Source organism: Hoplias malabaricus, chromosome Y (assembly GCF_029633855.1).
Source record: "Hoplias malabaricus isolate fHopMal1 chromosome Y, fHopMal1.hap1, whole genome shotgun sequence".
Classification (NCBI taxonomy): Eukaryota; Metazoa; Chordata; class Actinopteri; order Characiformes; family Erythrinidae; genus Hoplias; species Hoplias malabaricus.
Window position 1 is genome coordinate 34,042,206 of NC_089820.1, and position 17,078 is coordinate 34,059,283.

At 37.4% G+C, this 17,078-nt stretch overlaps 1 protein-coding gene across 1 annotated transcript in view; it reads left to right on the forward strand.

The window, feature by feature from the left end:
• Window positions 1-687: 687 nt before the first annotated feature.
• The window catches only part of LOC136677909 (troponin T, fast skeletal muscle isoforms-like), a 34,162-nt gene continuing 17,771 nt past the window's right edge, over window positions 688-17,078 (forward strand). The window contains exons 1-7 of the mRNA XM_066655610.1: window positions 688-707; window positions 3,334-3,344; window positions 9,611-9,629; window positions 10,003-10,048; window positions 10,291-10,407; window positions 11,020-11,097; window positions 13,022-13,135. Of these exons, the coding sequence (XP_066511707.1) occupies window positions 688-707; window positions 3,334-3,344; window positions 9,611-9,629; window positions 10,003-10,048; window positions 10,291-10,407; window positions 11,020-11,097; window positions 13,022-13,135 (405 nt within the window). The remainder of the gene's footprint in view (window positions 708-3,333; window positions 3,345-9,610; window positions 9,630-10,002; window positions 10,049-10,290; window positions 10,408-11,019; window positions 11,098-13,021; window positions 13,136-17,078) is intronic.

The following is a 17,078-nucleotide window of genomic DNA, read 5'->3' on the forward strand; positions in this document are numbered from 1 at the left end:
TAAATATAAAAGAACTAAAAATGATTTTTGGAGCACTGCCATTTAAAAGAAGAAGCTCAAAGTTGTTGTAAAAGACATGTACAAGTGTGGAGAACATTTTTTAAAGTATAAATTAGCTTCATAAATTGTAAAGCAGGGGAGCCCAAGTGTTGTAAAAGGTATCCAGGCGTTAGACCAATTTTTAATGTATATTGTACCACTGTATTTTATTAATGAAATACTTTAGAGAGTAATAGAATATGTAAAAAGTTATGAGAAAACAATGTTTAAAAAAATGCTTGGTACCCTCTAATGTAACAGTAATTTAAGTAAATTAAATAAACTTTTGTAAAATAATGCAGTGTAACTGGGACACACAATATCGTTGATGCAATAAATGTCTTCTTAAATGTGAATGCATCTTAAAAATAGGCTTATTCTCTCAGTGTGGACAGGGTAACCTAGTAATCTGACAGAACATATCAAACGTACTTAAAGCCCAACTTTGGCCCAAGGGCCTCACTTTTGGCAGGTAAATGAATGCCCAAGTTGAGAACCCATTTTTTGTAAAAGAACAATACACAGTGCAATGCAATTTCAGTGTCAAATATAATACCACTTTCACTGAGATGTATTTTTTCCGTTTTTTTATTTATTTATTTTATTTTTTATTTTTTTTTTGCTTTAGCTCTCAACTCTGTAGGCATCATGTCTGACACAGAGGAAATGTGAGTATTTCTGCTTTTGCTTTGATATTGTATGGGGAGAGAGTCTCAAAATGCTTGACAAATGCGTAAATGTTAATCCACAAATTAAACAGAAGTCACAAATATGTTTCACTTTTGACAAATATTTCCCAATATGTCTCTCATGGTCTGCAGTTTGTACAAATTCATAAATACTTGTCTTTGATTTTCATAGATATAATCATTATTTTTTATGTGAAAATATATAGGTTTGCTTAAGTTTACATTGCATATATTTGTAAAGTTACATGTTTTTATAGTGTTGAATCTGTGTTTGTGAATCAAATTACTCACGTGACGTATTTTTGTTCATTTCCTGTCGCGGGTTTTTGGATTTTGAAATTTTCCTTTCACATTTGACACAATCCACACACAAATGCAGCCTCATTCACAAAATTTTGGCCAATAGGCTGACAAGCTACCGCTAGGTGGCAATGATGTTTTTCCCAATGTTTAAGGACTGACCGGTTGCTCGTTCCAAATCTACGTATTCAGTTGGACCGCGCATCGCTGACCAATCACCCGCACCACTAACTGGCAACCCAGTGAGCAGAGGACCAATGAGCCGCGTGGATAGGAACGCGAAGCGCGACCCTGTGATTCGTTTGAATCCTTTCGTTTGAATACCATATATTTCCAAAGATTTAGTGTTAGACCTAGAGAGCTCAGCAGTTCTCTGTCCTCTGTCTTAACAGTCATAGAACTGTTTTCATTGGGAGTCTGGGAACTGATGGGGATGGGTTGTTGAGAAATGTTTATATAAATGGTGTGATTAACAGAGTGCAACATGACCAGTTATTCTTTATTCAACAAAACAATGATGTTTTCCCTGCAATAATAATAATGATAATAATAATCATAAATTAACACTAAATCTTTGGAAATGTATGGTCAATGTTGAAAACATTGTTTCATATGAAATGTATCATTACAATTTTATTTTAACACAATAAAAAATTCAGCGGCATTCAGCAAATTATTTGTTGGCATTTTTGTTAAAAATGTCCACATTAAATGTTGAGCAATTGGTTCTCCGTTAAAGTTGGCCCCAAACATCCTAAAACAACACTGCCACCTAGCTAGAGGTGACTTGTTCACTTTTCATTCATTCATTATCTGTAAACCTTATCCAGTTCAGGGTCACAATGGGTCCAGAGCCTACCTGGAATCATTGGGCGCAAGGCAGGAATACACACTGGAGGGGGTGCCAGTCCTTCACAGGGCAACACACCAGTGGCGGATGCTGGTCTTTCAAGGAGGGGAACCTCAATTTTGGCCTACATCATAAAATGTGTCAGTTTATTTATACGTAAATTCTACCCTCCATTCCTTTTTAAGAAAATTGTCTTTGACCCTGTCAAAGCAACAAGAATGTCCCTTTTCCAGGGACTTGACTAGTGTCCTCTCAATGGCCAGCAGAGCCAGGCTGCTTAAACGGCCTTGGCCTATGTGAAGTGTGTCCGCCTGTGCTCCCACGGATCTTTACACCAAAGGATTGCTGATTCGCTCATTTCACTGTCAATCAAAAAGGGATTCAGCCTCAGACAGATAATCCAATCATCATGCAGAAGCTGAGCGTCCGGGCCAGCCGAGGCCAGCCCACTGCCCCATAGACCCCCAGAGACGCTGAGCGTCCGATGAGTGGGACAAAGCCCAACACACACACTCATTCACAGACACTTTTTGAGTTGCCAATCCACCTACCAATGTGTGTTTTTTTGACTGTGGGGGGAAACCGGAGCACCCAGAGGAAACCCACGCAGACACAGGGAGAACACACCAAACTCCACACAGACAATCACCCAGAACGGGAATCGAACCCACAACCTCCAGGTCCATGGAGCTGTGTGACTGCGACACTACCTGCTGCGCCACCGTGCCGCCAACTTGTGCACTTGATATCAGAAAATATATTTTCACTAGCAAAAATACAATTCTTGATATCAAAAATAAAAATTTTACATGTGAAAATTCCGGTCCAGTCCAGAGCCTACCCGAAATCACTGGGCGCAAGGGAACTCACCCTGGAGGGGGCGCCAATCCTTCACAGGGTGACACACATTCACACCTACAGACAGTTTTGAGTCACCAATCCACCTACCAATGTGTGTTTTTGGACTGTGGGAGGGTACTTGAGCACTCGGAAGAAACCCGAGCACTCTGAGGAAACACACGCTGACATGGGGAGAATACACCAAAGTCTTCACAGACAGTCACCAGGAGTGGGATTGGAACCCACAACTTCCAGGTCCCTGGAGCTCTGTGACTGTGACATTACCTGCTGCACTGTGCTACCCTGGATTGAATTACTGAAATAAATTTACTTTTTTATGACATTCCAGTTTTTTGTGATGCACCTGTATATCATTGAAAACCAAAACATATATTTATGAATTTATGCTCTATTTGTACAAACTGCAGATAGTGAGACACAGACTGGGATATATTTATTTGTGAATAGTGAAACATATATGTGATTTTGTTTAATTTGTGGATTAACATTTACATATTTGTCAAGTATTTTGAAATTAATCACTATTCATAATATTGCATCATTGTGTTGAAAACATAATGTGTTCAAACTCTTGTCTGATCCTTTCTTTTACAGTGAGGTTGAGGGTGAGTATATAATTTTTATTGTTATCATTACCATTACACTTTATTATTACAGTGTTTTCATGTGTATGATATATTTAATGCATAATGAATTTATGTTTCAGTATTGTGATTAATTTAATTTTGTTATTTCTAATGTAAAATCAGTTATGTAAAACCAGTTATTTGTATGTGTTATATTGTAGTTACTTGTTAATACTACACTATATGAGCTTAACTCTAGCACCATCCTGCAAGTATATCGGCAAACTTTTCTGAAACCTCTCAGATTGCATTCAACCATTTCCATTTGGTGTTTACATAGTGACACCTAGTGTTTGGCAATAATGTGTCTGTGCTTATTCTGAGTAAAGGACATTCTCAAAGGAGCAAAGACAAATAGTATGTGGTTCATGTTGCTGGTGTATTCTGTGGTCAGTGTTGTTCTGAAGCTGCAAAGACTTTCAAAAATATCTGTGGTTATCAGATGGTGGTTATCTGTGGAATATATATATATATATATATATATATATATATATATATATATATATATATATATATATATATATACACAAACCTATTACAATCGGATCTTCCACCATACTAAGTTATTACTAAGTTATCTAAATCTCCGTCCTTATGTTTGACGGCCTTCTCTAAATAATGAAGAATTTAATATAAATTTACTTTTTTTTTTATTTAATTTTATTTTATATTAAATTCTGTATTTCATCAGAACTTGCCAAAACTTGATTTCACCTAATCAAAATAAATAAATAGATAAATAAAATCAGTTACATTACTTTTCACAACTGGTGCTTTGGCAAATGAATAAAACTGACTTTTAGAGAAGTGTATATTTTGTGCAAGCATTTGAGGTGTGGATATCAGAAGCTAGCAAAGATTTTATTTGAGAATGGATGATTTAACTCCGTGTTTAATTATTAAAATCCCTCATTCTACATAGTGGGAAGAAGGGGGAAATTTCCAGTAACACTATTTATAAAGGGTGAAATTTACAGTAGCACTAACAATATGGCACTATATAAACCACAGTTGTTGCTAACATTCAGCAATCTAAACATTTTTGGCATGAATTTGGATGGATTTTCTGACAGCATTCACTAAGGTGACCACAAATAACTGTATAAATACCATTATACAGAAAGTAGTGTGTTTATATGATATATTACACTAAACTTAGAAAATATGAAGGGAGAAGAAAAATTGTGATGAGATTACATTACAGAAATATGCTGTGTTGCATATCACAGTGAAACAACAAATTCAAACAATATAATTTTTGTATTGTTTACTAATAACTAAATGCAAACATGACAATTTTAGACCTTAGTTTGGGTTTTCTCTTTTGAAGGCAACCACACATCCAATTTATAGAAACACTTTTTAGAGAATGTTGAGTCAGCTTCAAAATATGGTCATGTGTAGGGCTTCATCGAGTCAGCCCTGAATAAATTTCCCTATGGTGTGTCTGCTAATTACATTTAGCACAATTAGCCCAATAAAAGGCTGGTACTGTTTACTTGCAGTTTCCTGTCTACATGCATATTTTTGCATTTTCAGTACCAATCTTATGATGATCTAATAACTGATTCTTGCTCAAATAAGAACAATATTTGGGCATTGCACCTCAAGTGCCATAGTACAAAATTTAAGCCCATATATTCAATGTCAAGTTCTTCCTCTTCATATGTTCCCACCATGAAGGAGCTGTAGATGCTGGTGACAGGCCTGAAATCAAAGCCCCAACAGTCTGTCAGCAAGGATTTTGATTAACCCTTGAAAGGGACTGGGAAAACAGACACCTTTATAAACAAGTTTAACTTTCCAATTTTAGGTTATCTTTATATGGCCGAATATTAGCTGCAGTTCAGCAAACATGGTGCCAAATTCCATTTTAAATGCTTGCACAGCTGAATAGTTTGTGAATGCTTAGAGCAACCAGGACATCTTTGGATTAATCATTACATCACAATGCTCATGCAGCAATGATCTCAAGAAACTACTCATGCAAAACCTGTTTGCTTCTTGCTGTTTAACATTGAAGTACTGATATAAATATACACATATACAAGTTTATGAAAGGGAATTTTTCACAAGAACTGAAAAGGTAGTTTTTAGTAGTAATATATGTACCCATGGGGTTTTATTTTCCATTATTTACAAAGGAACCATCTGCATGGCATTTTTCAGAGCCTTTTCTGTCCCGTATGAGTTCCAAAAACTCATGAAAATGTTATGCATGCCTACCTTAATACCATTTTGATTGAGCTTAACTATAAAGATAGGTTTGTAAGTACTGTGGGACTATGTAAGGACTGACTATTTGCTAATTGTCTTTTTTTCAGTATTTAATGTAATACTTTACAGTAAGTGTGTAGAATTAGCATGGGCAAAAGTGACATGTCCTCGACAATAATTTGATCCCCTACAAACCTTCAGAGAATAATTTCACAATAATTCTGAGAATAAAGTCGCTTTAGGTATAATGGGGCAGACACAACCACAGTGTAATAGTAATTGTATTGCAGTCATACTATGGTAGTTTCTGGAATAAATCCTCAGTTCTCTGGCACATCACGACCAGAACCTTATTCAGAAGCGGGCATGTACTTTCACATCATCCAATGAAAATTATCATGAAAATTATCTGTCCAGCGGGAGTGGAACTTGAGGCTCCATCGTGTTATGACTTATAGACTTATGTACAATAAACTAAAGCTTTATGCATCGCAGTCAGGGGCTGCACTGATGGGGTTAGTCATCATGTCCTGTGGATGCATTTAATTAATAATTCTGTTCATTTCACTGACTGCTTCTTTCACAACTTACTCTTACTCTTTTCACAACTTACTCTATATACTCTATATCTTATAATTATTTTATTTTCAATGCCATGGCCCTAAATCTCTACAGGTGCAGAAAGGGTAAAATCACATTCTCTACTTGAGTAGTACCTCCCAGTAACACATATCATCATTGTGATTGGCTGTGCCTTTCCCTGCTGTCACGTAAGATGCTGTAGCTACGCTTGGTTGTTAGCAGCACCAAAACTGGAAGGAAAACTTTCCAGTCATATGCGAGACTGACTGTACAAGACTCAGGTGCAACATGGGTGACACATGGGTGTCAAAAGCAAGTGATGGCAGTAAAAAAGGTGAATATAAACAGCTATTTTTCAAAGAAAGGTTTAAGTCACTTAAAGTCAAGTTCGATAAAGAAACAAGTCCACTATGCACTAGGGCTGAAGTAAACAGAAGTATAAAGTACTTCTTTTTTCATTATTCATGCATTCATTCATTCATTGTCTGTAACTGCTTATCCAGTTCAGGGTCGTGGTGGGTCCAGAGCCTACACAGAATCACTGGGCGCAAAGCAGGAACACACCTTGGACGCCAGTCCTGTGACACACACTCACACCTACGGACACTTTTTGAGTTGTCAATCCACCTATCGACATGTGTTTCTGGACTGTGGGAGGAAACCGGAGCACCCGGAGGAAACCGGATATGGAGGGAACACACCAAACTCCTCACAGACAGTCACCTGGAGCGGGGCTTCAACTCATAACCCCATGATCCTGGAGCTGTGGGACAGCGACACTACCTGCACATTGTACAGCACATAGGATAGCATATGTTGGATCAGTCTTTTATAGTTTTATCATGGAGCAAAAAGAAAAAGGAAAAAAAAAACAGGCAAAGGGGGTGGGGTCCCCACCAATGTCAAGAGCAAATCTACACCCTTGTTTTACAGATATGTTTGTACAGATAAATACAGATTTATGGCCTCCTGACTGTGAAGCAATGTATCTGACAATAGACATTAGCTTTGCATTGTTCAAAGCTCTGGACGGTCCAGCTAATGTTTTATGTTCTGCTCTTGCTTTCAATGATGCTTGCTGCATGCAGAGGCCTATGAAGAGGAAGGTATGTTGGTCATTTTCTTATAGTTCATATGTATTTCTGATTGGAGTAAAAGTTCATACATGCAGTATTGCTGACTGTATTTACATTTAATATAGACACATTCTAAAATTACATTTTTTCTATGTTGTTAAAAGTATACAAGGACACATTTATAAACACACAATATAATATATTAACACACAATATATATTTTTAAATAATATATGACAACAATGCAAAAAAAAAATATTTGCCTTTATTTGTTGGGGAAAAAAATCACACATTAAGAAATCTTTTGAATGAAATCATGTGTGCCACAATTATTGGCACCTCTAGTGTTAGTACTTTGTACAACCTCCTTTTGCCAACAAGACAGCACTTCTCCTAGAACTCTTCACAAGATGGAAAATACAGGAAGAGGGATCTTCGACCTTTCCTCTTTGCACAACCTTCTCTAATCGTCCTTGGTCTTCTCCTATGCATTCTCCTCTTCAGCTCACCCCACAGGTTTTCTATTGGATTGAGGTCTGGGGACTGAGATGGCCATAAGAGGAGCTTGATTTTGTGAGTTGTGAACCATTTTTGAGTAGATTTGGCCACATGTTGTCACGCCCTCGTCCTGTCATTTCTGTTTTCCCCATCATGTGCTCTCTCAGCACATGGCTCTGTTTGTTATTGTCCATGTCTCCGCCCTTGTCCCTCCTTTGTTCCGCCTCCTTATCCATCTTAGCTCTATCTTGGTCTCATCTGACCTAAGCACACGGTCCCAGTCCAAATACCAGTATCGCTTGGCAAACTCCACCCGTTTACATTTATGAATATAACTCAGAAAGGCTTTCTACGTGAATGCCTCCCAAACAGCTTGTTGGCATTTAGATAGCACCTGATGGTTGTTTGTGAGACCTCGTAACCTCAAAATGCTACCATTTGATTCAATTCTCTTACAGTGAGTTTTGGAGAAATTTTTACTTCTCTTACCATCCTTCTCACTGTGTGTGGTGGCAAGATACACTTGCATCCTCTTCCAGGCTTGTTTGTCACAGTTACAGATGTTTTGAACTTTTTGATGATTGCTCTGACTGTAGATAAGGGCATCTGCAGGTGAGTGGCTATTTTCTTGTAGAAATTGGCTGATTTATGAAGGTCGACACACATCTGCCTTACTTGAATAGTGTGTTCTCTTGTGTTTCCCATGTTTAAGAGTGAGTACGAGAAATAGGCCTCTGTGTAACACCATATTTATACCCAAGGGAAACAGGAATTTCATTAGTGATGAATTACTAATTAAAGATTCCTAGATACTTTGATCCACTTTATACACTACAGTAGAAATGACATAAATGGTTTAAATACATTTATTTCCAAGAAATTGTTAAGGGTGCCAATAATTGTGGAACAGGTAATTTTATGGGAAATAATTATCTTAGTCAGGATTTTTTCTTTATTTATATATTTTTTTCACTTGAGTTGAAGGTTGCTTTTTTCTAAATTTTTTTCTGAGTGAAATTATGCTTCTGCAATAAAAAGTTCATTTATTTTAAGGCTTTTAACACATTTTAATTAGGGGTGCCAGAAATTATGGAGTGGGCTGTATATGCACATACACACACACACACACACACACACACACACACACACACACACACAATTTCCCTCCCACATTTACATCATACATTTTGCATAATTTAGCAATTAATTATAACATTTGTATCAACTTTTTAATGTGAAAATTCAGTTTACCTGCTGCTGTGTACTGAGAAAATATCATTGCGCCATGTTTGAAAAGGCTTGAAAGCTGGCGGGCTGGTTGTGGCTTGGTCCCAGAGGCATTTTCAGAGCACCAAATCATTGACTAGATTCAAGTAGAATGCCTTCCCATAAGACTTTCCAACACGTAAATTTTTTTTCAGAACTCAGATGCAAAAAAAAAAAAAAAAGATTGAAGCAAAAGACCAGATGGAGGAAAAAATATATTAAAGCAAAGACTGGCAAAATAGTGTAGGATGTTTTTTTTCAGGTTGAATACATTGTTGTATTTTTCAAAGTTCAATCTCAAGATTTGAACTTTCAATTTCAGATTTTTTTAACAAAAACTTGACCCTAATATTATAGGATAGGGTCCATAGGATAGTGTCTTGGTTATAATAAACATATTCCTACAAATTGAATTTGTGACTTGAAATCAGATAGTAAATTCATAAGTTTGCAAGTTATGTGTAAGTGCAAGGACCTGATTGGGTTAAATTAAGATTTACAACAAAGTAATGATATATTTAATGTTCAACAAAGTACGCATCAGCTAGTGCTTGTAGTATCTCTAACAAACATGGACCTTTCCCTTTTTTATGTTTGTCTGTGTAGAAGAGAAGCCAAAATTCAAGTAAGTGTTAATGGCATTCAAAATTTACTGCAACATGTTTTCCTTTTTTTTTTTTTATTAATGAAGATTTGTTTATCTGGTTTTCTGCAGAAACAAAACAACATATAGCTAAAAAAAGTATATATATATAGCAAAAAGTATAAATACATAGCTGTTCCCCTAATTTGAAGATATGCATTATGGTTAGTGTAAGGTTAGGATTAAGGTTATGCTAGTAGCAGTTATGGTTACAAATAAGCTATATATCCATGGAATTATATAACATCCATACTATGCACACAAACAAATGTTTGCATATGTGTGTGTGTGTGTGTGTGTGTGTGTGTGTGTACATGACTAATGCACACTAATATATGTCTGCCTGTCTGTTCAGGCCCAGTGCACCAAAAATACCTGAAGGAGAGAAAGTGGACTTTGATGTAAGCAAATTATTTTATTCACTTCTGCTTTTTGAAGGACTTTACACATTTGATTCAGAAACTTTGGTTTAACTTCTCATAATTTATATTTGCAGTAGACTGAGGATGAACAAATGTAGGATGATCTAAGATATTTCCCTACAATGTTGCTATGCTATGAAAAACAACTCCATATATATATATATATATATATATATGTGTGTGTGTGTGTGTGTGTGTGTGTGTGTGAATGTGTGTAACAGGACATCCAAAAGAAGCGACAGAATAAGGACCTCGTTGAGTTGCAAGCACTAATTGATGCCCACTTTGAGTGCAGGCAAAAGGAAGAGGAAGAGCTTATTGCTCTGAAGGAAAGAATCGTAAATATCTCTAAATATCAACAAATATTACTGCCAAATCCTGGTTCTTTTATGTGGAAACCATTTCTGTCATAAATGAAAATCGTGTGGTTGTTTAGTAAGTCATAGTAATAGGACAGTATAACAAGTATAACTCATAATTGTCTTGTTGTCCCATATTATTGAGATAATCTTTTTTGTTTGGATGGAAAAATTATGAGATGCTAAATCGTTATTACGGGACACTTTAAATTCAAGACAAATTCTTATTTCATGTGATGTTTTATCATTAGCATGATATGCTAAGTAATTATGAGAAATGTTCTTTTTCGAATAAATAACTTAATTGCTAAACAGGTTTTGATACCACTGAATTAACTGTTTAAAAAGTCATATTTATTATTATTAACAATGTGCAATTTCAATTATTATTATTATTATTGTTGTAATATTCAAAATATATTAAATTGTTTTAAACAATAGTTTGGTGTGGATTTTGGTGTTCATAGTTACATTCTAACTATTCAGAAATAACACTGATGTAAGTGAATAGCAGTGATGTAAAGAAAACTTAATCTTGAGGAGTCTTGTAACATGTTGGGGGTACACCCTGAAAATAATATTTGTCCACAGGAGAAACGCAGAGCTGAGCGAGCAGAGCAGCAGAGGATCCGTGCTGAGAAAGACAAAGAGCGTCAAGCAAGGCGTGAGGTAAGTTATACCTGCACAGACTCATATATGCTCTGTGCTTTCACAGATATATATGAAGTTGATTGAGGAAACATTACATGAAAGTAAAGGAACACTCATTTTCTCCAATGATTATTCTTCATGAACATGGTTGTGCACCAAAAAATGGAATTTAACGCACACTTACAGTTAATATGATAATTATAACACACTGCAGACTTTACAAATTTAATGGCACACTACTTATCATTGCTGTCCAAAAATATGTATCTCCACTTTTGTGGATGTTTTGTTTACAACATCATTTGTTGCTGTCCTTCATATTGTGTAAAGATTTCACTATGAATAGATCAGTAGAAATGCTTCTTTACTTGGAATAAAATATTTTGAACTTAAAAAGGTTTTTTTCTCTGATAAAATTATTATTTTGGCAGATACAATTTTTTCATTGGAATGGGGAAATATTTAATATGTTGTCAGGATTTCGGAGAGGCGGACTGAAGGAGGCGAACGCACATGCTAAAACACAGTGAACTTTAATTTACAAAAGAATATAACAAAACAGAGAGATTACGATAACAGGACAACAAACAGAGGGCTAACTGAGACATGGACAAAGGAGCTAAGCGAACTAAACTAGGACACAGAGTAAAATAGACAAAATCTAAACACGGAGTGCTAAACAGACTAAATATAAACATGGAGTGCTAAACAGTGCTAAAGGGACAGAGACTAGAGAGCTAACAAACTAACAGGACAAAGAGCTAAACAGACTGAAGAGGAATACAGACAAATTAGAGATATGGACAGACAGACTAGAGGGTTAAACAACATGACTAGAAAGCAAAACGACAATGTAGCTACACTGGTGCAACAAATAACGGCCACGCATCATACAGATGTCTTTTGAAGCTTTATTTCTCACTCTTTCCTGCTCTTATTCTTCATCGGAAACCGCGAAAACTACAAAAAAATATAAACAAAAAACACTCAGTTCCAGTGTCCATTACTGAGCAAATCCAGACATGATAGCACACAAACAGCAGAGAGCTCTAATATAATCACATAAATGTAAGAATTAGTCCATGTAAAAGTACACAAATGCACAAATTATAAAGTTATACCGTGTGCGTCTCTTGGACCACATGTAGGATTAAATTATTAGAGACGTTAAGTCCTGTCTCTGCATCTTTGTTTGCCTTTTTCCCACAATGCTACCGTCAAGCTCTTAAATAAAGTCTTGTCATGTGACTAGTTTAACTTTGCCCTTTTTTATACAAACTCAATCTTTTTAGCCCAACATGAGTTCAATGTAATAGATTCCACATACATTTGTCAAACATTTTAATAACACCATCCCAGAACAGTTACAGACAACATGACACGATAGAGACAGACAGACCGGACTGAGCGACAATAGAAGCGAAACAAGACTGGGAATTGGAACAGAACGAAACGAGAACAAGAACAAATGACCGAGAAGAGGAAGTGATAGAAGGGGACTTAAATACTAAACACATACGAGACGCACCTGAGACAGATAACGAGGGGGAGGAAGAAAGGCGGGACATAGGCGGAGACATGGACAACAACAAACAGAGCCATGTGCTGAGAGACCACATGGCGGGGAAAACAGACATGACAGGACGAGGGCGTGACATATGTTATGGTTTATTTTCCTTGGAGCTTAAAAAGAACTGAAAACAATGACTCAAAACAAACATTTTATGTACACTGACTGGATATTTAAAAATATACAAATATTGTATCCACATTTACAGTCAATTTTATCAGGTCAGTTTACTATTTACATGTACATGTTGTGGTCTATCTCATTCTCACCAGATTTTTTTTAGCATTGGTTACATTTTAATTAAAATATTTTATCAAAATATTTTGTTAAGTATTAATATGTGAACAATATGTACATATCTATATACAACAGGAGGAGAGGCTTAGGAAGGAAGAACTGGATGCTAAGAAGAAAGCAGAGGAGGATGCAAAGAAAAAATCTGTTCTGACCAGCATGGGCTCCAACTACAGCAGCTATCTGCAGAAGGTCTATCTCTCTCTCTCATCCTCTTTTTCGCGTAATCTATTTCAGTGTCGTGGTAGGTCTATATCTCACCTTTTCAATTCATATAATCTTTTGATCAAAGCAATAGATATTAGCCCAGACACACAACTAAAGTTGGGGTCTCAGTTACCCTTAATATATTTAGCTCAAATCTCATTAATATTTATATAGATTCTGTCACGGCTCTGAGGTAGGATGTGGAGGCGGACATACACACAAGGAAATTTTTTATTTACAAAAACAAAAAAAACCACAACAAACAGTGAAAACAAACACAAAGAGGGAGGCAAAAACACAAACTAGAAATTAGATGAACAGAAACAAGACAGGAACAAACAGGAAACAGCCGTGAGCCGGTGTAGACATACATAAAACACTCAGACACAGCAACATATACTAAACAAAAATATAAATGCAACATTTTTGTTTTTGCTCCCATTTTTCATGAGCTGATCTCTAAGATCTAAGACTTTTTCCATGTACACAAAAGGCCTTTTTCTCTCAAATATTGCTCACAAAATTGTCTTAATTTGTGTTAGTGAGCACTTTTCCTTGCCGATTTCAGTGGGCAAATGCTCACTGGCATTTGGCATTTGGCACATTGCAGAGGTGTCCTCTTCATGGATGAATCCCAGTTTACACTGTACAGGGCAGATAGCAGTATGGTGTGGGTGAGCAGTTTGATGATATCAATGTTGTGAATCCAGTGGCCCATGGTGGCGGTGGGGTTATGGATATGGGCAGACGTATGTTATGGACAACAAACACAGGTGCTTTTTATCGATGGCATTTTGAATGCAGAGATACCATGACAATGTCCTAAGGCCCATTGTTGTGCCATTCATCCATGCCATTCATCCATGACCCATCCATGACTCATTTTGCAGCATGACCTTCGCACAGCAATTGTAGAGGAGTGGACCAACATTCTACAGGCCACAATCGACAACCTGATCAACTCTATGTGAAGGAGATGTGTTGCACTGCGTGAGGCAAATGGTGGAAATAGTCCCCGGAAATAAATTTGAGAACAAAATTTGAGAGGAAAAGGCCTTTTGTGTACATAGAAAATTTCTTAGATCTTTGAGCTCAGTTCATGAAAAATTGGAGCAAAAACAAAAGTGTATATATTTTTTGTTCAGTATACATTTACACCAGTGGCGGACACTGGTCTTTCAAGGAGGGGAAGCTCAATTTCGGCCTACATAATAAAATGTGTCTGTTTATTTATACGTAAATTCTACCCTCCGTTCCTTTTTAAGAAAATGATCTTTGACCCTATCTTACCAACAAGGCGTCTTTCCAGGGACTTGACTAGTGTCCTCTCAATGGCCAGCAGAGCTAGGCTGCTTAAACGGCCTTGGCCCATGTGAAGTGTGTCCGCCTGTGCTCCCACGGATCTTTACACCAAAGGATAGCTGATTTGCTCATTTCGCTGTCAATCAAAAAGGGATTCAGCCTCAGACAGATCATCCAATCATCATGCAGAAGCTGAGCGTCCGGGCCAGCCAAGGCCAGCCCACTGCCCCATAGATCCCCAGAGACACTGAGCGTCCGATGGGCGGGACAAAGCCCAGCATTGATCCACTGAAGCTACGGGAATGATTGAGAGGAAAGTCGCGTCTTTACCAGTGATATGAAGCTGATTCTGAACAAAAGTTGAGCGTGTTGTAGTGCATATTTATTCAATGACACGTACACACAACAGTATATATTTGATCACTTATTTTTTTACATTTTAGGGGAAGCCGAGCTTCCCTTGCAGTCTTAGAGCAATCGCCGCTGATCTACACACAAGACCGGATAAAGGGAGCACTGAAACCAAAGGGGTATAAATACACAAGCACAGAGTAGGAACACCTGGGAGAAATAAGGAAAGGTCAGGGAAACTAATGAGACAAAAGTGGAAAAATTGATGACCTGGTGGGGGGGCTTTTCACATCGAGTATGATTTTTTCACATGTAAAACACAGATGAGTTTTCTTTAACGTAGTGGAACTTTCACGCCGCATCTGACATGATTTTTATATCTCAGCGCTCTGAAATCACAGAGAGACACTGGAAAAGGAAGAATAAATTGATTTATTGAGTAGGAACAATGAGGAATTTATCATTTTACTTGAAACTCCTCAAGTAAACACAAACAGTGAATCCCCCCAGTCTCCAGAACAACACAGGGAGATTGAGGCTCTGCTCCTGTGTGTTGCTCTCCTCATTAAAAGTTCTCACTGTGCTGGTTATGTTTTAAGCTTTTGTGTCCTGCTATGAACAAGACAAGCTGTTCAGCTACCACCATCATGCTCATTTGTTGGGAGCATCTAAAACATTTAACATGAAAAAGCTTAACGTGGCTAAATGTACTAAAAAAACAACCTAGGAGCGCCAAAATTTCCCCAATTACTACTGATAATAATAAGTGCTCTCCACTGCTAAATCTATTAACATGTAACTCAAACAGAAAGTGAAAAATCAAATAAAAATCAAATTTAAACCAAATATAAGGAAACAGCTTAATGTGGCTTAATTTATTAAAAGAACATTTAGTCACGTTAAGCTTTTTTCATGTTAAAGTGGACATGGAACACCTTCAATTTTATGTGTTTTCTAAATACTTAAATATGTTTGAACTTATTTTGAGAATATTTTACAAATAAAACGATTACATGTTAAAAAATTATAATACATTAATATTTGATTCTGATGTTGCTCTGGCTCGCTGCCATATTGCTGTTGCGTCAGTGACTACGTCATGAGGTTGGTTAGTTGGAACTAGACGTCGGACAACAGTCGCGGTTGAGGGAAACGTGCTCGTTGTTTTGGCCATATGATGGCTGAAGACGAGTCTGGAAGGAATTTTGATTAAGTTCTAAGAAACCCGTTGGCTTATGCCTTCGAGCCGCAGAGGAGGAATGAAAGAGGAACGGTGCAAACACACGTTTGTGTAGAGGAGCATCCAGACATTCCCCGAGGTTTGGAGAGGGTGGGTAACGCTTGCTGGCTGAAAGGCCAACTGTGAGCAAATCCATCAGCTGCCAGTAGATCACTTGCTTCGGGATCTTTCCTGCATAACCCTTACCCGCACTTAATAGATACTTTTCTGCGAGTGAGAAGTCCATGCTCTCTCTGCGTGAAGTCCATGCTGAGACTCAGGAGCGGCCCATCAACAGCAGGTATTGCAGCTAATTTTAGCTAACGATTTCTGTTTAGCTATTTAACATGTGAAAGGGACAGAGTAAAGTTAAAAACGTCAGTATATGTGAAAGTCTATTTTACTAAATTGTTAATTTAAACTGATGTTAGCTAATATCCCTAGTCAATGTCTGGTTGATAGATGCAGTTTAGTTTGGCAGCTAGTAGGCCTGCATGTTAGAAAGCTCATATCACCAGTTTGCTAGTTATAGTAGGCAGATGCAGTGGTGGTGTCACCTACCAGGGCTACAAAAAACGATATAATGTTGTTGTACAATCTGTAGTTTAAACCATACGTTTTTGAAGCTAATTTATTAAGTATAAGACTAGTGTACAGTGACATAATATAATGTTTTATTTTACAAAAAATTGTACTGCAAGTTAGGGTGGCACGATGGCGCAGCAGGTAGTGTTGCAGTCACACAGCTCCAGGGACCACAGCTCCGGGTGACTGTGTGTGAGGAGTTGGTGTGTTCTCCCCGTGTCCGCGTGGGTTTCCTCCGGGTGCACCGGTTTCCTCCCACAGTCCAAAAACACACATTGGTAGGTTGATTGGCGACTCAAAAGTGACCGTAGGTGTGTGTGTGTGTGAGTGAACGTGTGAGTGTATGTGATGCCCTGTGAAGGACTGGCGCCCCCTCCAAGGTGTATTCCCTTGCGCCCAATGATTCCAGGTAGGCCCTGGACCCACCGTGACCCTGAACCCTAAGCGGTTACAGATAATGGATGGATGGAT